General features: G+C 35.4%; 3 protein-coding genes across 3 annotated transcripts; all 3 read right to left on the bottom strand.

The window, feature by feature from the left end:
• Positions 1-575: 575 nt before the first annotated feature.
• On the bottom strand, positions 576-2430 carry LOC132932946 (E3 SUMO-protein ligase ZBED1-like). The gene is made up of 4 exons (XM_060999289.1): positions 2238-2430; positions 1333-2139; positions 792-1267; positions 576-701 (listed from the first exon to the last, which is right to left on the bottom strand). Exons 1-4 carry the CDS (start codon positions 2428-2430, stop codon positions 576-578), a joined length of 1602 nt encoding a protein of 533 aa, XP_060855272.1.
• A 10211-nt stretch (positions 2431-12641) lies between these two features.
• On the bottom strand, positions 12642-13194 carry LOC132932945 (uncharacterized). Its single transcript, XM_060999288.1, has 2 exons — positions 13021-13194; positions 12642-12935 (listed from the first exon to the last, which is right to left on the bottom strand). The coding sequence occupies exons 1-2, from the start codon at positions 13192-13194 to the stop codon at positions 12642-12644; spliced, it is 468 nt and encodes a 155-aa protein (XP_060855271.1).
• Positions 13195-13314: 120 nt separating this feature from the next.
• On the bottom strand, positions 13315-13626 carry LOC132932944 (KRAB-A domain-containing protein 2-like). Its single transcript, XM_060999287.1, has one exon. The coding sequence runs from the start codon at positions 13624-13626 to the stop codon at positions 13315-13317; it is 312 nt and encodes a 103-aa protein (XP_060855270.1).
• Between the last annotated feature and the right edge of the window lie 1725 nt (positions 13627-15351).

Below are 15351 nucleotides of genomic sequence, written 5' to 3'. Positions count from 1 at the left end.
TGATATTTTTTAATATTATAAAATAATTACTCACCAATACTTTCTAATTGTTCATGAATATGATTATTTGTCTCCTTTGATGAATCTAATATGTATAAATATATTGTTAAATAAATATTTAAATTTTAATTTAAAAATTTAATTTAAAATATAATATAATAAAAAAATTTGATATTTTATAATATAATAAAATAATTACTCACCAATACTTTGTGATTACATTTTTGGGGAAAATTAATATTTAACACAGTTTTTGGCGATCCTAAGTACATTTTACCACGTAATCCTGCACCGATATACCGTTTTCTGGACAACTCGACCTCACCACCACTTTATGCAAATTGTAAGTATCCAAAATGCATTTCCCAAAAAGGGGACATCCTAACGAAGCCAGGGATGTGCTTGGCTAAGTCGTAGTACAATATTTAGATTTTTAATGACTTATAAACCGATTCGTTTCTACCGGAGTAGTGCAAATTATGTTCGCCCGGCACTTATAATGTGAAATAAAATGGTAAATAGAAAACGGTAACTTCGTGCAGGATTACTACGGTAAAATACCAGGGGAAATAAAACTAATTGGTGGTATAAACTAAGTCATATGAAGTCATATATATTCTTTCAGATGGGACTGAAGTGGCAGGAACACATAAGATTTTTTTAGCACAAGTAGGAATAGTCCCAAGACTATCATTATTAATCTGAAATATAAAAATTATAATTTTATTGATTTAAAATGAGTTTGTAACTATTTAGATTTTAATTTTTAGGTAGGTACTAAAGGTACTTACATTCCAGAATATTAAAGAATCCATACCATTATTTGTATTAGGACGTTCCATGTATTCTTTTAAATAAATGATTGAATTGGCAGTCACTGTCCTGTTTTTACTTTTTTCAGCTATTCTTGTCTCTAGAAAATCAAATAATGATTTATCAGAGTTAGATGCCGATTCTGTAGTATCATGACTTTCCTCTGGATTTTGGGGTAATAATGATTCTTGCATAGACATTTCGCTCTGAAGTAAAGAAACTGCACATTTAGCATTATCAGAAGATCTAAAAGCCTCTTTTTTCAATCTTGGATCTAATATTGTAGCTAAACGAGGTAAAGTACGTTCCTCATAATTAAATAATCTTGTTGTAACACTTTCAACTGTCTTTTGTAGTATACTCTTTCCTTCTGAAGTACTTGGTTGTAGATTAATAAGATGATTATAAATACCATATACTAAAGGTATAATCAATGAAATGGTAACATAATTACCTAAACAGAAAATTATCATATAAAATAAAAATATTTTAAACATTATACTCTATATTAAAAATTACCTGATACTTTTTTGGTTGCATCATCAAAACAACTCAATATTTCAATTAAATCTTGTAGAACCAAACTGTCTTCTAAATTTAAAACTGTAGGTGCATTAGGCATTCTTAATAATACAATTGTTATATCATTCTTCAGTTCTAGTATTCTTTTTATCATATGATACATGCTGTTCCACCTTGTAGGAACTTCCTGAATAACTTTTAGAGGCTTTTTGTTTTGATTTTCTTGCTCAGTTATTAGCTTATGTGTTGCTATGTTACTGCTTTTAAAATAAGTCACCAAACTTTTACATTTTTTTAAAACACAATCAACTTCTTTAAGTTTTAATGAATCTTGGACGACCAAATTCAGTGTGTGAGCAAAACAAGGAAGGTGGCGTATTTTTAGTATTTGACAAGCTTTAATCATTGAAGATGCGTTGTCTGTTACTATTGTAACAACTTTACTAACAATATCCCAATCTTTTATTATTAGGTTTATTTCTGTTGCAATATTCTCACTAGTATAATTAATGTCCATTTTGTTAGTGGACAAAACTGTACAATGCATTTTATAGTCTTTATCAATAAAATGACAAGTAACTGTTAAAAAACTTTCATTTGCTCTGGAAGACCATAAACCGCATGTCAAACTAACATGACAAACATTTTGAAGTAGAGCAAATAATTTTTCTTTACATATTTCATAATTTTGCTTTAATAGAGAGTCTCTTAACGTTGGCCTACTTGGTAATACATACCTTGGATCAAGTATTTTAACTAGATTTTGGAATCCTGTGTCTTCAACAATAGAAAAAGGTTGGAAGTCTTTACAAACCATTAAAATAGATAAATTTCCTTTTTACGGTTGCTGTCACGGTCATAAACATTTTGTTTTTTAAAATATGTGGATATTGAATGACTACTTTGAGTATCTTCATCATCTGACTCAACTATAGTAGATTGTATTTCTGGGTGCATTCTCTTAAGATGGTCTTTGAGATTACTGGTATTGCCACTGTTTCTGTACTCTTTTTTACATTTGCAACATTTTGCAAGTGTTCTATCTGTACTTCTGGTAAAAAAAGTCCAAACATTAGAAATTTTTCTTTTACCCATTTTAAGTTAGAAAGAGGAACGAATACTTATTAACAAAATTAAAAACTTAACAAGATAAAACTAATAAATACTATTATAATCACAATATAAATTGAAATTGTAAATTATTGATAGTGTGGCGACCCCCACCACGCTTATCGTGGCGATCACCGCGTTAGTCGTGGCCCGCCTCATCAACGTTCGTTCGCCGACCGCCACCAGTCGTTTCTCCCGCTTTTAAACCAAAACACGTGTAATTATTCTTTTTGTGTAATAAATATTTTTAGTAGCATTTATTTCTCGTCTCTAAGTTTTTTCAAGGTAACCTTTTTCCCTGTTGTGGCCTATCATCGTTGGTGATAGGGGGGAAATCTTGGTAACGCAGTAACCAAAGCCACAAATTGGTAACCTCGTGTTTTCTATCCGACTTTTTACATTTTTATAAACACACGATGTATTTCGGCAATCCTACACGTGACCTTCTCACACTCGAGAGTGAGAATCAACCGCCGACTAACGAGAACGCGAACCCGCCGCCCGATAGCGTGTCCGTCGCGAGTTTCGCACAAGTGCGTCTACCTAATTTTTGGCAGCACTCCCCACGTGAATGGTTTTTCCACGCCGAAGCCGTTTTCGCGAACCACCGTTTACGTTCCGACACCTCGAAAGCGAATTTCGTTATCGCCGCGTTAGACGAGGAAGGCATCAAGACAGTTTGCGACCTCATCGGGCCCGGAGTTTGTTACGAGAGCCTAAAACAGCGCCTCATCTCCGCATTCGCGGTACCCCAAACTACGCGTTTTCGCAGCATCGTCCAGCCAGGCGGTTTAGGCGATAGACGGCCAACACAATTGTTGCGCGACATGCGCTACATACTTCCAGACAGTATCGGCGAGGACGCCCTCAAGCAATTTTGGCTACAGAAATTGCCATCAACAACCGCCGCAATCATCTCTGGACAAGATGGGTCTTGGGAGGAACTCGCAGCACGCGCTGATCGGGTCATGGAGGCGACGTCCACTTACGATGTTCACGCGGTGAACACGTCCGAACCGTCAACCGACCGATTCCGCTCAATCGAGAACGCGATAGCAGCACTCACGGCACAAGTCGCTAGTTTGGCCACACTGCAGGCCAACAAGTCTAATCACAGCCGCTCGAGATCGCGCTCCAAATCACGATCGAACAATAACAAAAACAACGGCATGTGTTTTTATCACGATCGTTTCGGTGCGTCCGCTCATAAATGCATAGCGCCTTGCACTTTTAAGTATCCGGAAAACTAATAGGGGCGGCGGAGGTGAACTACGCACTGCCGCACTACGCAACCACCGTGTTTTCGTTTCCGATGTGCGTTCCGGTCGACGTTTTCTTATCGATTCGGGAGCCGACATCTCTGTCCTCCCGCCGTCCGCCGGTCAACACCCTACGTCCGACATCACGCTCACCGCTGCTAACGGCACCCGTATTCAAACCTACGGACAAAAAACGCTCTATCTCGATTTAGGGCTCACCCGGCCCTTTACGTGGACTTTTGAAATCGCAGATGTTACCCGAGGAATTATCGGGGCAGATTTCTTACATTATTACGGTTTGGTAGTCGACGTTCGGCGTAACAGGTTGGTCGATTCGAACTCGGGTTTGGCATCCAAAATCGCTACCGCGACTACAGTTCCACCGACCATTTGCGTGGTCTCTCAGCCACGTTTATGGACCAACTTGATCGCAGATTTTCCTAAGGTCACGCGGGAATCCCCCATACCAGCCGTTTTCGCACACAACGTCGAACACGTTCTTTCGACCACCGGACCGCCGTTGTTTTCGCGACCACGTCGTCTCGCACCTGACCGTCTCAGTGCAGCTCGGAAGGAGTTCGATTTTATGCTCCGCGCAGGTATTTGCCGTCCATCGGACAGCGCGTGGGCCAGCCCTTTGCTACTTGTCGGCAAGAAAGATGGATCGTTTCGCCCTTGTGGTGACTACCGAAGGCTGAATGCAATCACCAAGGTGGACCGGTACCCTTTACCACACATTCACGATTTCACCAGCAATCTTCACGGTAAAACTATTTTTTCGAAACTCGATCTGGTGCGCGCGTATCATCAGATCCCCGTCGCACGCGACGACATCGCTAAAACCGCTGTAACAACACCTTTCGGGCTGTATGAATTTCCGGTAATGTGTTTCGGGTTGAAGAACGCCGCCCAAACTTTTCAGCGTTTCGTTAATGACATTCTCCGCGGTTTAGATTTCGTGTTCGCATACATAGACGACGTTTTGATCGCGTCACAGTCCGAGTCCGAACACGAAACGCACTTACGATCTGTACTTGAGCGTTTTCAAAAGTTCGGCGTCGCAATTAACGTCAGCAAATTCGTACTAGGTGTACCACAACTAGTTTTTCTCGGACATGTCGTCAACGGCGATGGTTGTAGCCCGCCACCCGAGCGAGTATATCAGATACGAAACTGGCCACTTCCGGTTTCTAAAAAAGCACTGCAACGTTTCCTTGGTTCTGTCAATTACTACCACAGGTTTATACCAAACGCGGCACAACTGCAGTCTCCGTTATTCGAGCTCGCTTCGTTGGTCAAGCAGAAGGACGGCAAATTGTGTTGGTCACCAGAAACGCGACTCGCTTTTGACAAGTCCCGCAACGCTCTCGCGGACACGTTATTCCTTTGTCACCCGAGTATAGACGCTGATCTCCGATTGTGTACAGACGCATCGAATACAGCCATAGGCGCAGTCCTCGAGCAGTTCATCGATGACACCTGGAAACCACTCGGCTTTTTCTCTAGGAAGCTCACGTCCGCTCAAGCTCGTTACAGCACCTTCGACCGAGAATTGCTCGCCGCCTATTTAGCTACACGTCATTTTCTTCACCTCATCGAGGGCCGACACGTTGTACTTCTGACCGACCACAAGCCACTAACGCACATGTTTTCCGTAAAAACAGACAAATACAGCGACAGACAATTACGACACATCAGCTTCATCGCACAATTCGTCCAACAAATTGAACATATCCACGGGGACAAGAACGTCGTCCCGGACGCTCTCTCCCGACTCGAAACCATCACGCTGCACGCGCAGCTCCCGGATTGCAATACATTGTCAAAGGACCAAGCCGAAGATCCGCAGCTTCAACTAATTCTCGACGGCACGTTCGACACTTCGCTAAAACTCGTAGCGCACGACACAGCTTCGGGTCCCGTATTTCTCGACACGTCAATACCCGGTAGGTCGCGCACTTACGTTCCTGCAACGCTTCGTCGACGCGTTTTTGACATTTTACACGGACAGGCGCATCCCGGCACCAGAGCCACGCTCGCTCTCGTCAAAGAAAGGCATTGTTGGCCTGAAATGGATCGACAAATTCGGAAGTGGACAAGTCACTGCGTTGCTTGTCAGCGCGTCAAAGTAAACCGGCACGTAATTTCGCCATTGTCACCTTTCGCGCCACCCGACCGACGTTTCGGGCATATCCACGTTGACCTGGTCGGGCCGTTACCCATGTCCGAAGGTTGCGAATACCTTTTTACAGTCGTCGACAGATTTACGCGTTGGCCCGAGGCGTATCCACTCGCCAACATGACGTCACACACCGTCGCCGACAAATTAGTTGCTCAATGGATCGCGCGTTTCGGAGTTCCGGACATAGTCACGACGGACCAAGGCAAACAATTTGAGTCCGAACTATTTTCCGCACTCAGTCAAACATACGGTTTTCGACATATTCGTACCTCGTCTTATCACCCTCAAGCCAACGGGTTAGTCGAACGTCTCCATCGACCACTTAAAGCGGCTCTGACCGCTCAAAACAACTCACAGTGGACCAGGACATTACCGACCGTGTTATTGGCACTCCGCAGCATTGTCAAGCCGGACCTGGGTTTTTCGCCGGCAGAAATGGTTTACGGTACGACCTTGCGCTTACCCGGTGAATTTTTCCATGCCGTCCAGCCCGAGCCTCGAGTCCCAGACCTGGTACGCACGCTCAAGGATTCAATGTCGTTACTCCGTCCTACTTCCGGCACGGATCACTCCAATCGTACGATTTTCGTGCCCGAAAATATGTCAACCACGTCGCACGTTTTCCTCCGCGTCGACGCCACGCGAAAGCCTCTACAGCCGCGTTACGACGGGCCTTTCGCCGTCATAGAGCGCAACGACAAAAACTTTAAGCTACAACTCCACAATCGCACAAGCTGGATCTCGATTGATCGTCTGAAGCCGGCACTTCTCCTTCGCGAAGATCCAGTCGCCGACCATTCGTACGTTTCGGCTCCAGTCGAGCAGATCGACACTTCCAACCCCGTCTCCAATCAACGTCAGCGACAGCAGAAACGAGTTCGTTTCTCTCTACCAAGGGGGAGGTAGTGTGGCGACCCCCACCACGCTTATCGTGGCGATCACCGCGTTAGTCGTGGCCCGCCTCATCAACGTTCGTTCGCCGACCGCCACCAGTCGTTTCTCCCGCTTTTAAACCAAAACACGTGTAATTATTCTTTTTGTGTAATAAATATTTTTAGTAGCATTTATTTCTCGTCTCTAAGTTTTTTCAAGGTAACCTTTTTCCCTGTTGTGGCCTATCATCGTTGGTGATAGGGGGGAAATCTTGGTAACGCAGTAACCAAAGCCACAATAGTGATAACGACTATCGAAAACTATCGATGGGGGCCTTCAAACTATCGATGTTGTACGATAGTAGTGACTATCGATAACTATCGATAGCACTATCGATAGTTCTCCACCACTACGTCGCAGCCGCCGCCGCCTTGGCCGTTGTCGTTTTACCATGCTGTGTGCCAGCCGCGAGATTTTCATTTGCTTTTCAACCTTCCTTGGGCGAGCAGCCAGCACTTATATCACTTGTAATTTTTACTTTTGCGACATGACTGCAACAAGGCAGAAGTCAACTATATTGTCCGCGGCCGACGATATAGCGACGACAATCGACAAATACCTTGGTAATTTTTTATATTTACATTGTAATTAATACGCTCTTTTTTTTTTTTTTTTTTATTATAATATAAGATATTCCTAGCCATGGCTATCTACATATATTGATATTAATTATAAAGTTGCATTTTTAACATTTTGAATATGATAATTTAAGTAGGTAATTATAATAATAATGATATTACTCTCTAAAAGTACTGGGCAATCAATTAAAAAAACGTCTTTCAAAATGACATTTAAAAGATAAATATCCCAAAAAATTATTTTGTGTACTAAGGAATAATATAATATTTTATTACTTTAATAGTTTTATTGATGTTTTTAATAAATTGTATAATATAGGGTTCACAACACATAAAACCGCCATCGTGCAATTTGAGTTCAAAACTAGGCGAGAGAAGACGATAATGGCTAAACAGATGGAATTATACAATTTGTCATTGAAAGACAATTTGTATAAATATGTAAAAAATGAAAAATTCAAAAATAAAAATAATGATGTGAAAGTAGAAGCGACACAATACATCACTAATGGCAAAATAATAAAAACCCTATGTGGACAGACGGCACCTATACGACCACAAGACATACAAGTATGTTTTGGCTAATTAAAATTATTTATAACAAATTATATTTGTATTTAATTTATATTTGTTTGTTTTACAGACGGGTGTTAATGATTTTTCTTTAATCATAAGTGCTAAATCTAAGAAGGAATTGATTTTCTTGGGTCCCGCTGCTTACATTAATCATAGTTGTTCGGCGAACAAAAAATGGGTTGCAAATGGAGAGGCGATTGTATGTGCCCAAGCCATTGAACCAATACAAATAGGTGAAGAAATCACTGCTGACTATGGAAACAATTTTTTTGGGGTTAACAACATAGACTGTGAGTGTGATTGCTGTCAAAACAAAGTGTTGGACGAGGTGAATATCCCTGAAGGTATGCATACAAATTCACTTTCATTTCTGATTTTCATTTATGAAAAATATTACTGATATTTAACTGTATATTATAATTAATTTAATTATTTTTTATTTATTTTAGTTGTTAATGAACCTAATACAGCCACCATCAATGATGTGAATAGTCAAAACAAAGTGTTGGACGAGGTGAATATCCCTGAAGGTATGCATACAAATTCACTTTCATTTCTGATTTTCATCTATGAAAAATATTACTGATATTTAACTGTATATAATTAATTTAATTATTTTTTATTTATTTTAGTTGTTAATGAACCTAATACAGCCACCATCAATGATGTGAATAGTGAATCAATGCCTGTTTCTTCTTCTTCAGATTATTCAATGTCAGACGAAACAAATACAGGTATGAATACAAAATTGCTTGCATTTGTTTGTGTTTCATGTAATTAATTCATAATTCTTGCATATATTTAACTGAATATATTTAATTTAATTTATTTTTGTAATTTTAGTTTTAAAAAAACGTAACACGATGGATAGTAAATCAGGAGAAGACAATAATGTAACGGATACAGGTATGCATATAAGTTCTTGCATATATACTTAACTGAATATATTTAATTTAATTTATTTTTGTTTATTTTTAAACAAGTTTTAAAAAAATGCGATACAAACATAAAACTAATTAATTGTGCAATGTGTTCTGCAAGATTAAAAGAATGTGACTTAGCCAACCATGTTAAAACAACATATTTAAATTTAGAAGATAATCCAATTGTAACACATCCAGGCATGCATACAAATTCATTTAAAACATTGCATTACTACATATTGTGTTTGTGTTTCCCTGTACTTTTCCTAAGGATTACTTCAGTAATCCTGAGATAAGGTGTATGTTTCTAGACATAAAACACAAATCAATATTTTACTGCTATTTTATTTTAATATATTATTACAATTAATATTCTCATTTGTATAAATTCATTACTCCTGTAAAAAAAAAATAAAAATTATAACAAATATTTAGGTAGTTGAGGACGTCTCACCCGCAAATTAATGAATTTTTCAAACTTATTCAATGATTTTTTTTTTTATTTTAATTAACTTAAGAACGTTAGAAAAAAAAAACATCCTGGTGAGACGTCGATTCAATTTAAAAAAAATAACAAACCTTGGATAAAATGAAGATTTAGTACTTCTTGTTGAGTTTGGAGTCTCGACCACTGATGATATTATCATATTATTATGAATAGGCTTTAAACTATTGTTTTTTATGTAATTTTTAATTTTTTTAATATTAGAATTATAGGAATTTAGATGAAGGCGGAAATCGGAATGAAAAGAGTGAAGATTGGTTTTGAGGTGATTGTGAAGTAGAGAAATAAAATTTTGTTGAAGGAAATTAACTTTTTTTTTTTAAATTGAAATATCGAAATCATGTGGTTTTACATTATACTAGGAGTAGTTTTGGAAGATAGAAGGGTGTATATTTAAGATGTTATAGAATAATTTAGAATTGTTTAAATTTTTAATGAAGGAAAATTATTTTTGGTTTAAAGAATAGAAATAAGGTGATTTTAGAGAAGTCCTGTAGCGATTTAAAAATTTTTTAGTGTTTAATGTATATTATATAGATTTTTTAATTATGGAAGGTGAAAAAGATTCAGTAAAATATAATTTTATTATTTTTGAAAAGATAATAACGTTTTTTATAAGGCATTTCATCTGCAATTTTTTTAAATTATAATTATTATAACTGTATATGTTACCGTCAAAGTGTTGAATATAGGCATTCTATATAATAAATTCCTTGAACTATTTGGCAATGTATTAAATTTGAATGTTAATTTATATTATGCCTAGGAAATCTATAGATTTACCAGGAATTTTATAGAATGCCAAAATAACTATGTTAGGTAATGTATTAAATCAAAATATGTTTATTATTATTTATTGGTTATTATTAGGGCTAGGGACTTCTAGGAGTTTGCATGTTTTTCAATAATCATTCAAAATATAGCTAAGTAATATAGAAATTTGTTTTATGGTAATACGAGTTCATATTTAAAATTTATAGTTGCATATTTTGCATATTTGACCATTTTTTAATTATAATTGCATATTTGAGCATTTTTAATATGAACATGGTAGTTTTATAATTAAATAAATATTTTATAAAAACAATTTTAAATTTAGATCGATTTCCTAGACCAGAAATATTAATTTTATGGTTTTATTAGTATTGTTGTTTTTCTCGCCGAACGCTCCCATTGTTATTTATGGACTATGGCTACTAAATGGTATACTTCACACGTGATTCCGATAGGCGATAGCCGTCAGCCGATAATATTACCAAAATAACATTCTATGAAATTATGACATATATTTATAATCCCGTAGACAGGACGTTCCGTGATATTTTTATTTTTGATTAGTTGACAGTTGTTGTGCGTTCTTCGTATCGTGTTTTTGTGACGTGATATTTTCTTTTTGAAAAGTATCGTACTATTGCGTGAATTTTCAATAAAATAATTAAATGCCTAGACCAAAGTCTAAAGTTTATGATCGGCTAAACAATTTTGTAAAAGAATTCGGTGAAACAATATTTTTGGCAGATAACTCTGTTTTATTTTGTAAAATATGTGACATTAAAGTTAGTGCTGAGAAAAGATTTACTGTTATTCAGCATATTAAAACAGCAAAACACATCCAGGGTTTAAATCGACTACAATTGAAACCAACTAAAACTCAGCAACTTGTATCCACGTCTTTCTCCAAGAAAAACGATTTTAATAGAGACTTATGTAAAGCGATGTTATCAGCCAATATACCATTGTATAAACTGGAAAATAAAAATTTTCGAGAATTTTTGGAGCTATACACTAAAAAAGAAATACCGAAAGAAGCCACTCTCCGTAAAGGTTATGTCGACGATTTATTTTTAGAAACAATTGAAAAAATTAAAAAATGTGTTGACGGAAAAAAAATTTGGGTCTCGATAGACGAAACCACTGACGCAGAAGGACGCTTTATTGCCAACGTTATAATTGGAACTCTTTCAGTAGACGATCCGGGTAGTATTTTTTTGTTGAATTCGGAAAAGTTAGAAAAATCAAACCATTCGACCATTTTTAAGCTTTTTGACCAATCATTGAACTTGCTCTGGCCACAAGGTGTGAAATACAATGAAGTGCTTTTATTTGTAACCGATGCCGCGCCTTACATGATTAAGGCCGGCAAAGCGTTTCAAAATTTGTACACTAAAATAATTCATGTAACCTGCTTGGCACACGGGCTTCATCGTGTTGCTGAAGAAATAAGAAACCAGTATAAAAACGTCAACCAACTCGTATCTAATGTGAAAAAAACTTTTCTTAAGGCACCGTCACGTATTCAAACATTAAAATCTGTTGCATCTGATATTCCATTTCCTCCGCAACCAATTTTAACCAGGTGGGGTACATGGATTGATGCTGCTTTATATTATTGTAAACATTTTGAAATAATTAAACAAGTTATTGATATGCTTGATGAAAACGATGCAGAATCCATCAAAAAATGTAAGAAAATTTTAAAATCAAATAATTTGGAAGCAAATTTAGCTTTTATCATGTCAAATTATGGATTTATTTCTACATCTATCACTCGACTTGAAACCAAAGGCATGTCACTTACTGAATCCATTAAAATTATTAAAACTACAAAAGAATCTATACATTCAGCAAAAGTTGGTGGATGCGCTCAAGCTAAGGCAATTGATGAAAAATTCCAAAAAGTTATGGAAAAAAATGTTGGATTTGTGCAACTACAAAAAATATCAGACATTATAAATGGACAAAATGAATCTATGGACGGATTGACAACAGATATTAGTAGTGGTGATATTCCGTTTTTTAAGTTTGCACCAATCAGTTCTGTTGACGTGGAACGTTCTTTTTCAAAGTATAAAAATATTTTGGCTGATAACAGGAGGTCATTCGAATTTTCCAACTTGAAAAAATATCTCATAGTTCAATGTAATGCTCAAGGTAATAAATACAATATTAATTAAAACAATTTACAAATATATTCAATTTAAAAATGTTTTTTTTTTTATTTTAGACTAGAACTCGGGTGATAGAAGAAAATAAATTATTTATTATGACAAGTCTTTTTACTCTAAATTAAAATTTAATTAATTATGTCTACATATTAAAATAAAAAGGTTTTTATTAAATACTGTTATTTGTTTTTTTTTAGTGCATATTTTAATAGCATATTTGGTAATTTTTAAAGGCATAAATGCATACATATTTTAAGGTTTTTTAGGGAATGAAGTCCCTAGCCCTAGTTATTATTCATTTATTACAGCATACAGATGATGAATGGCATTTCGAACTGCATAAAATATTATTCTTTACGCACAAACATTTTTTGGATTGACACTTTGTCTTGCATGTGCATTTTATAAAACCTTGTCCAGTTCCTGTAGATTTTTGAGTTGCAATTGTGCGTAAAGCAAATGTATTTTCTCTTGGAACTTGGTCAATTGTTATTAAATTTTTTTGGCATATTGAAAATTGAGACCTTGAATATAAAGATTTTAAAAGCCCTTCCTTAGTCCCTAATCTATAATACCCATCAACTGTTACCTGCAAAAATATTTTTATGATCTTAAAATAATAAAATATAAACGGTTGAATTACTATATTATAATATGTATTATTTTATGTTTACCTCTATAACAACAGCTAAAATATTTCGAGCATCTCCGCGACCTTTGTCCACATCGGGAACTGGAACTCTAACTGTAGCACCTACTTCAGCCGGTTTAAATTTTTTATCTGACCATGTTTTCATTTTAACTGCCTGATTTTCAAGATTTTCTTTAGCCTTTCTTCGATTCTCCATGGCATTCGCGTTATTTGATTGAATTGTAGGAATTGTATCTTGAATTGAATTTTCTTGGATATTTTCATAATGATTGCTATTATCGGGAAGTATTGGATCATCATATTGAAGTTCATTTTTTTAAAATATTTCTAGTAATTGTTCTTCATTTTCTAAATTGTCGACTACTTCTTTCGGTAAATTTGATGTACTAAGCCCAACCTTGACCTTACAACCAAATAGTGCCTCATATGGTGACATCTTAATCCCAGAATGTAATGCCCTATTTTTCATTAATTGAATGAATCTTAATCCTTGACTCCAATGAGAATTTTTTTCTGTTTGCATCCATGTTGTAAGCATATTCTCGACGTCTTGATTCGCTCTTTCAACACTCCCCTGACTTTGGCTGTGCCTTGGCTTACCGTGAACAATTTTAAGTTCAGGCCACATGTCTTTTAAGTTAGATACTATGTTATTTGAGAATTCACGTCCGTTATCAGATTGTAGGATTGATGGAGCTCCTATTAGCGTAAAAATATCTATGAGGTTGAATGCTACTTCCTCTGCTCGTTTATATTCAAGTGGCTTAAGAATTATAAATTTGGTAAGGTGGTCTTGGTATACTAATATAAATTTATATTTTCCATCTGGGTGTGACTGAAAATCAATGAGGTCAACCTGACATCGAGAATTGAATTCTGGTGAAATAATAGGCTTAACCACTACTCCTTTTTTAACGCCTTTTTGTTTCTGTTGACATGGTTCACATAACTGTAAAAAACCCTCTACATCACACCGAGTAATATTTTTATATTTTCTTGAAAGTTCAGAAATCATCCTGTCACGACCACCATGACCAATTGATTCATGTGTAGTTTTTAGAATTTCATAAAGTTCCTCTTCGTTAACATAAAATAATATTTTGCCATCAGCATTTACAGGAAAAATTAATTTTTTTATTTGTTGTACAACCAGAATGTCGTATCTAGAAAAAACCCAAAATTACATATAATATTATTAGAAAAATATTTTAACTGAAAATAATACATTAGAAAATATCTTTCCGGAATTGAAATTGAAATTGTTTTTATTGTTAATTAAAATGCGTGGGCACAACATATAATTAAGGAACGACAATTGAAAAAAAGTTGTTCTAAATACCTACAGTTATATAGTTCTATTTTGTGTGTGATATAATTGTATATAGTTACTTGCAGAGTTGGGCATCATTCGAATGAAATTTTATTTAGATGATTATTTAGATTATATTTTATTCGAATAAATTATTATTCGAATGATTTTTTCGTGATTATTTGAATAAAAATGTATTCGAATAATTTTCAAACGTTATTATTCGAATAAAAATTATTCGGATAACTTCCAAACGTTATCATTCGAGTAATTTTCGTTAATTTTGTTTGGGTAACCAAAGGGTTGGTAATAAACAGGCAAATAGTTGGCATTGTATTTTAAATTACATGATGATGATTGTAAATGTTAATAATTTTTTATTCGAATACATATTTATTCGAATAGTTATCTAGATAAAATTTTGCCCAACTCTGGTTACTTGGTACCTAACCTTGTTTTGTACCATCATAATTATATTTATCAACTCATAATATTACAATTACCCCTTAAATAAAATTATGTTATATTATTTCAACAAATTGAATACCCGTTTATTTCAACAAGTCAATTTTTACAACGAGTAAATTATTTACTTTTTATATTTTGTACCTAATTAATATTAATATTTTAAAAATATAGAAAAAAAGTATAAAATAAATTAAATACCTTTGAAGCATCCAGTAATCACGTGATGTTTTCTTTTTCTTTTTACCATCTTTAAGCAGCAGTAACTCGTCTAATATTTGTTGATATTTTTCATTCGATAAATAAACTGTATTTTTTGAATTTTTCCGACATTTACTTAATTCGGTATAGAAACGTTCAGACATTTTTATAATATAGGTTTCTCTACACGACAACACGACAAACACTCTAAGAGTGAGAAAAAATTATATTTTAAAGACGTATTTTGAATTTCCCCGTATACACGAACAACATAATAATAGCATTACTTAATAATGACGATAATGCATCGCACACGTCGTGTTGTACCTATATATGCGATAAGATAGTCGTCAAGATAAGCATTAATCATTGATTTCA

Source organism: Metopolophium dirhodum, chromosome 1, assembly GCF_019925205.1.
Source record: "Metopolophium dirhodum isolate CAU chromosome 1, ASM1992520v1, whole genome shotgun sequence".
Taxonomy (NCBI): domain Eukaryota; kingdom Metazoa; phylum Arthropoda; class Insecta; order Hemiptera; family Aphididae; genus Metopolophium; species Metopolophium dirhodum.
Note: the sequence above shows the minus strand (reverse complement) of the source record. Positions and strands in the feature narration are given on the sequence as shown.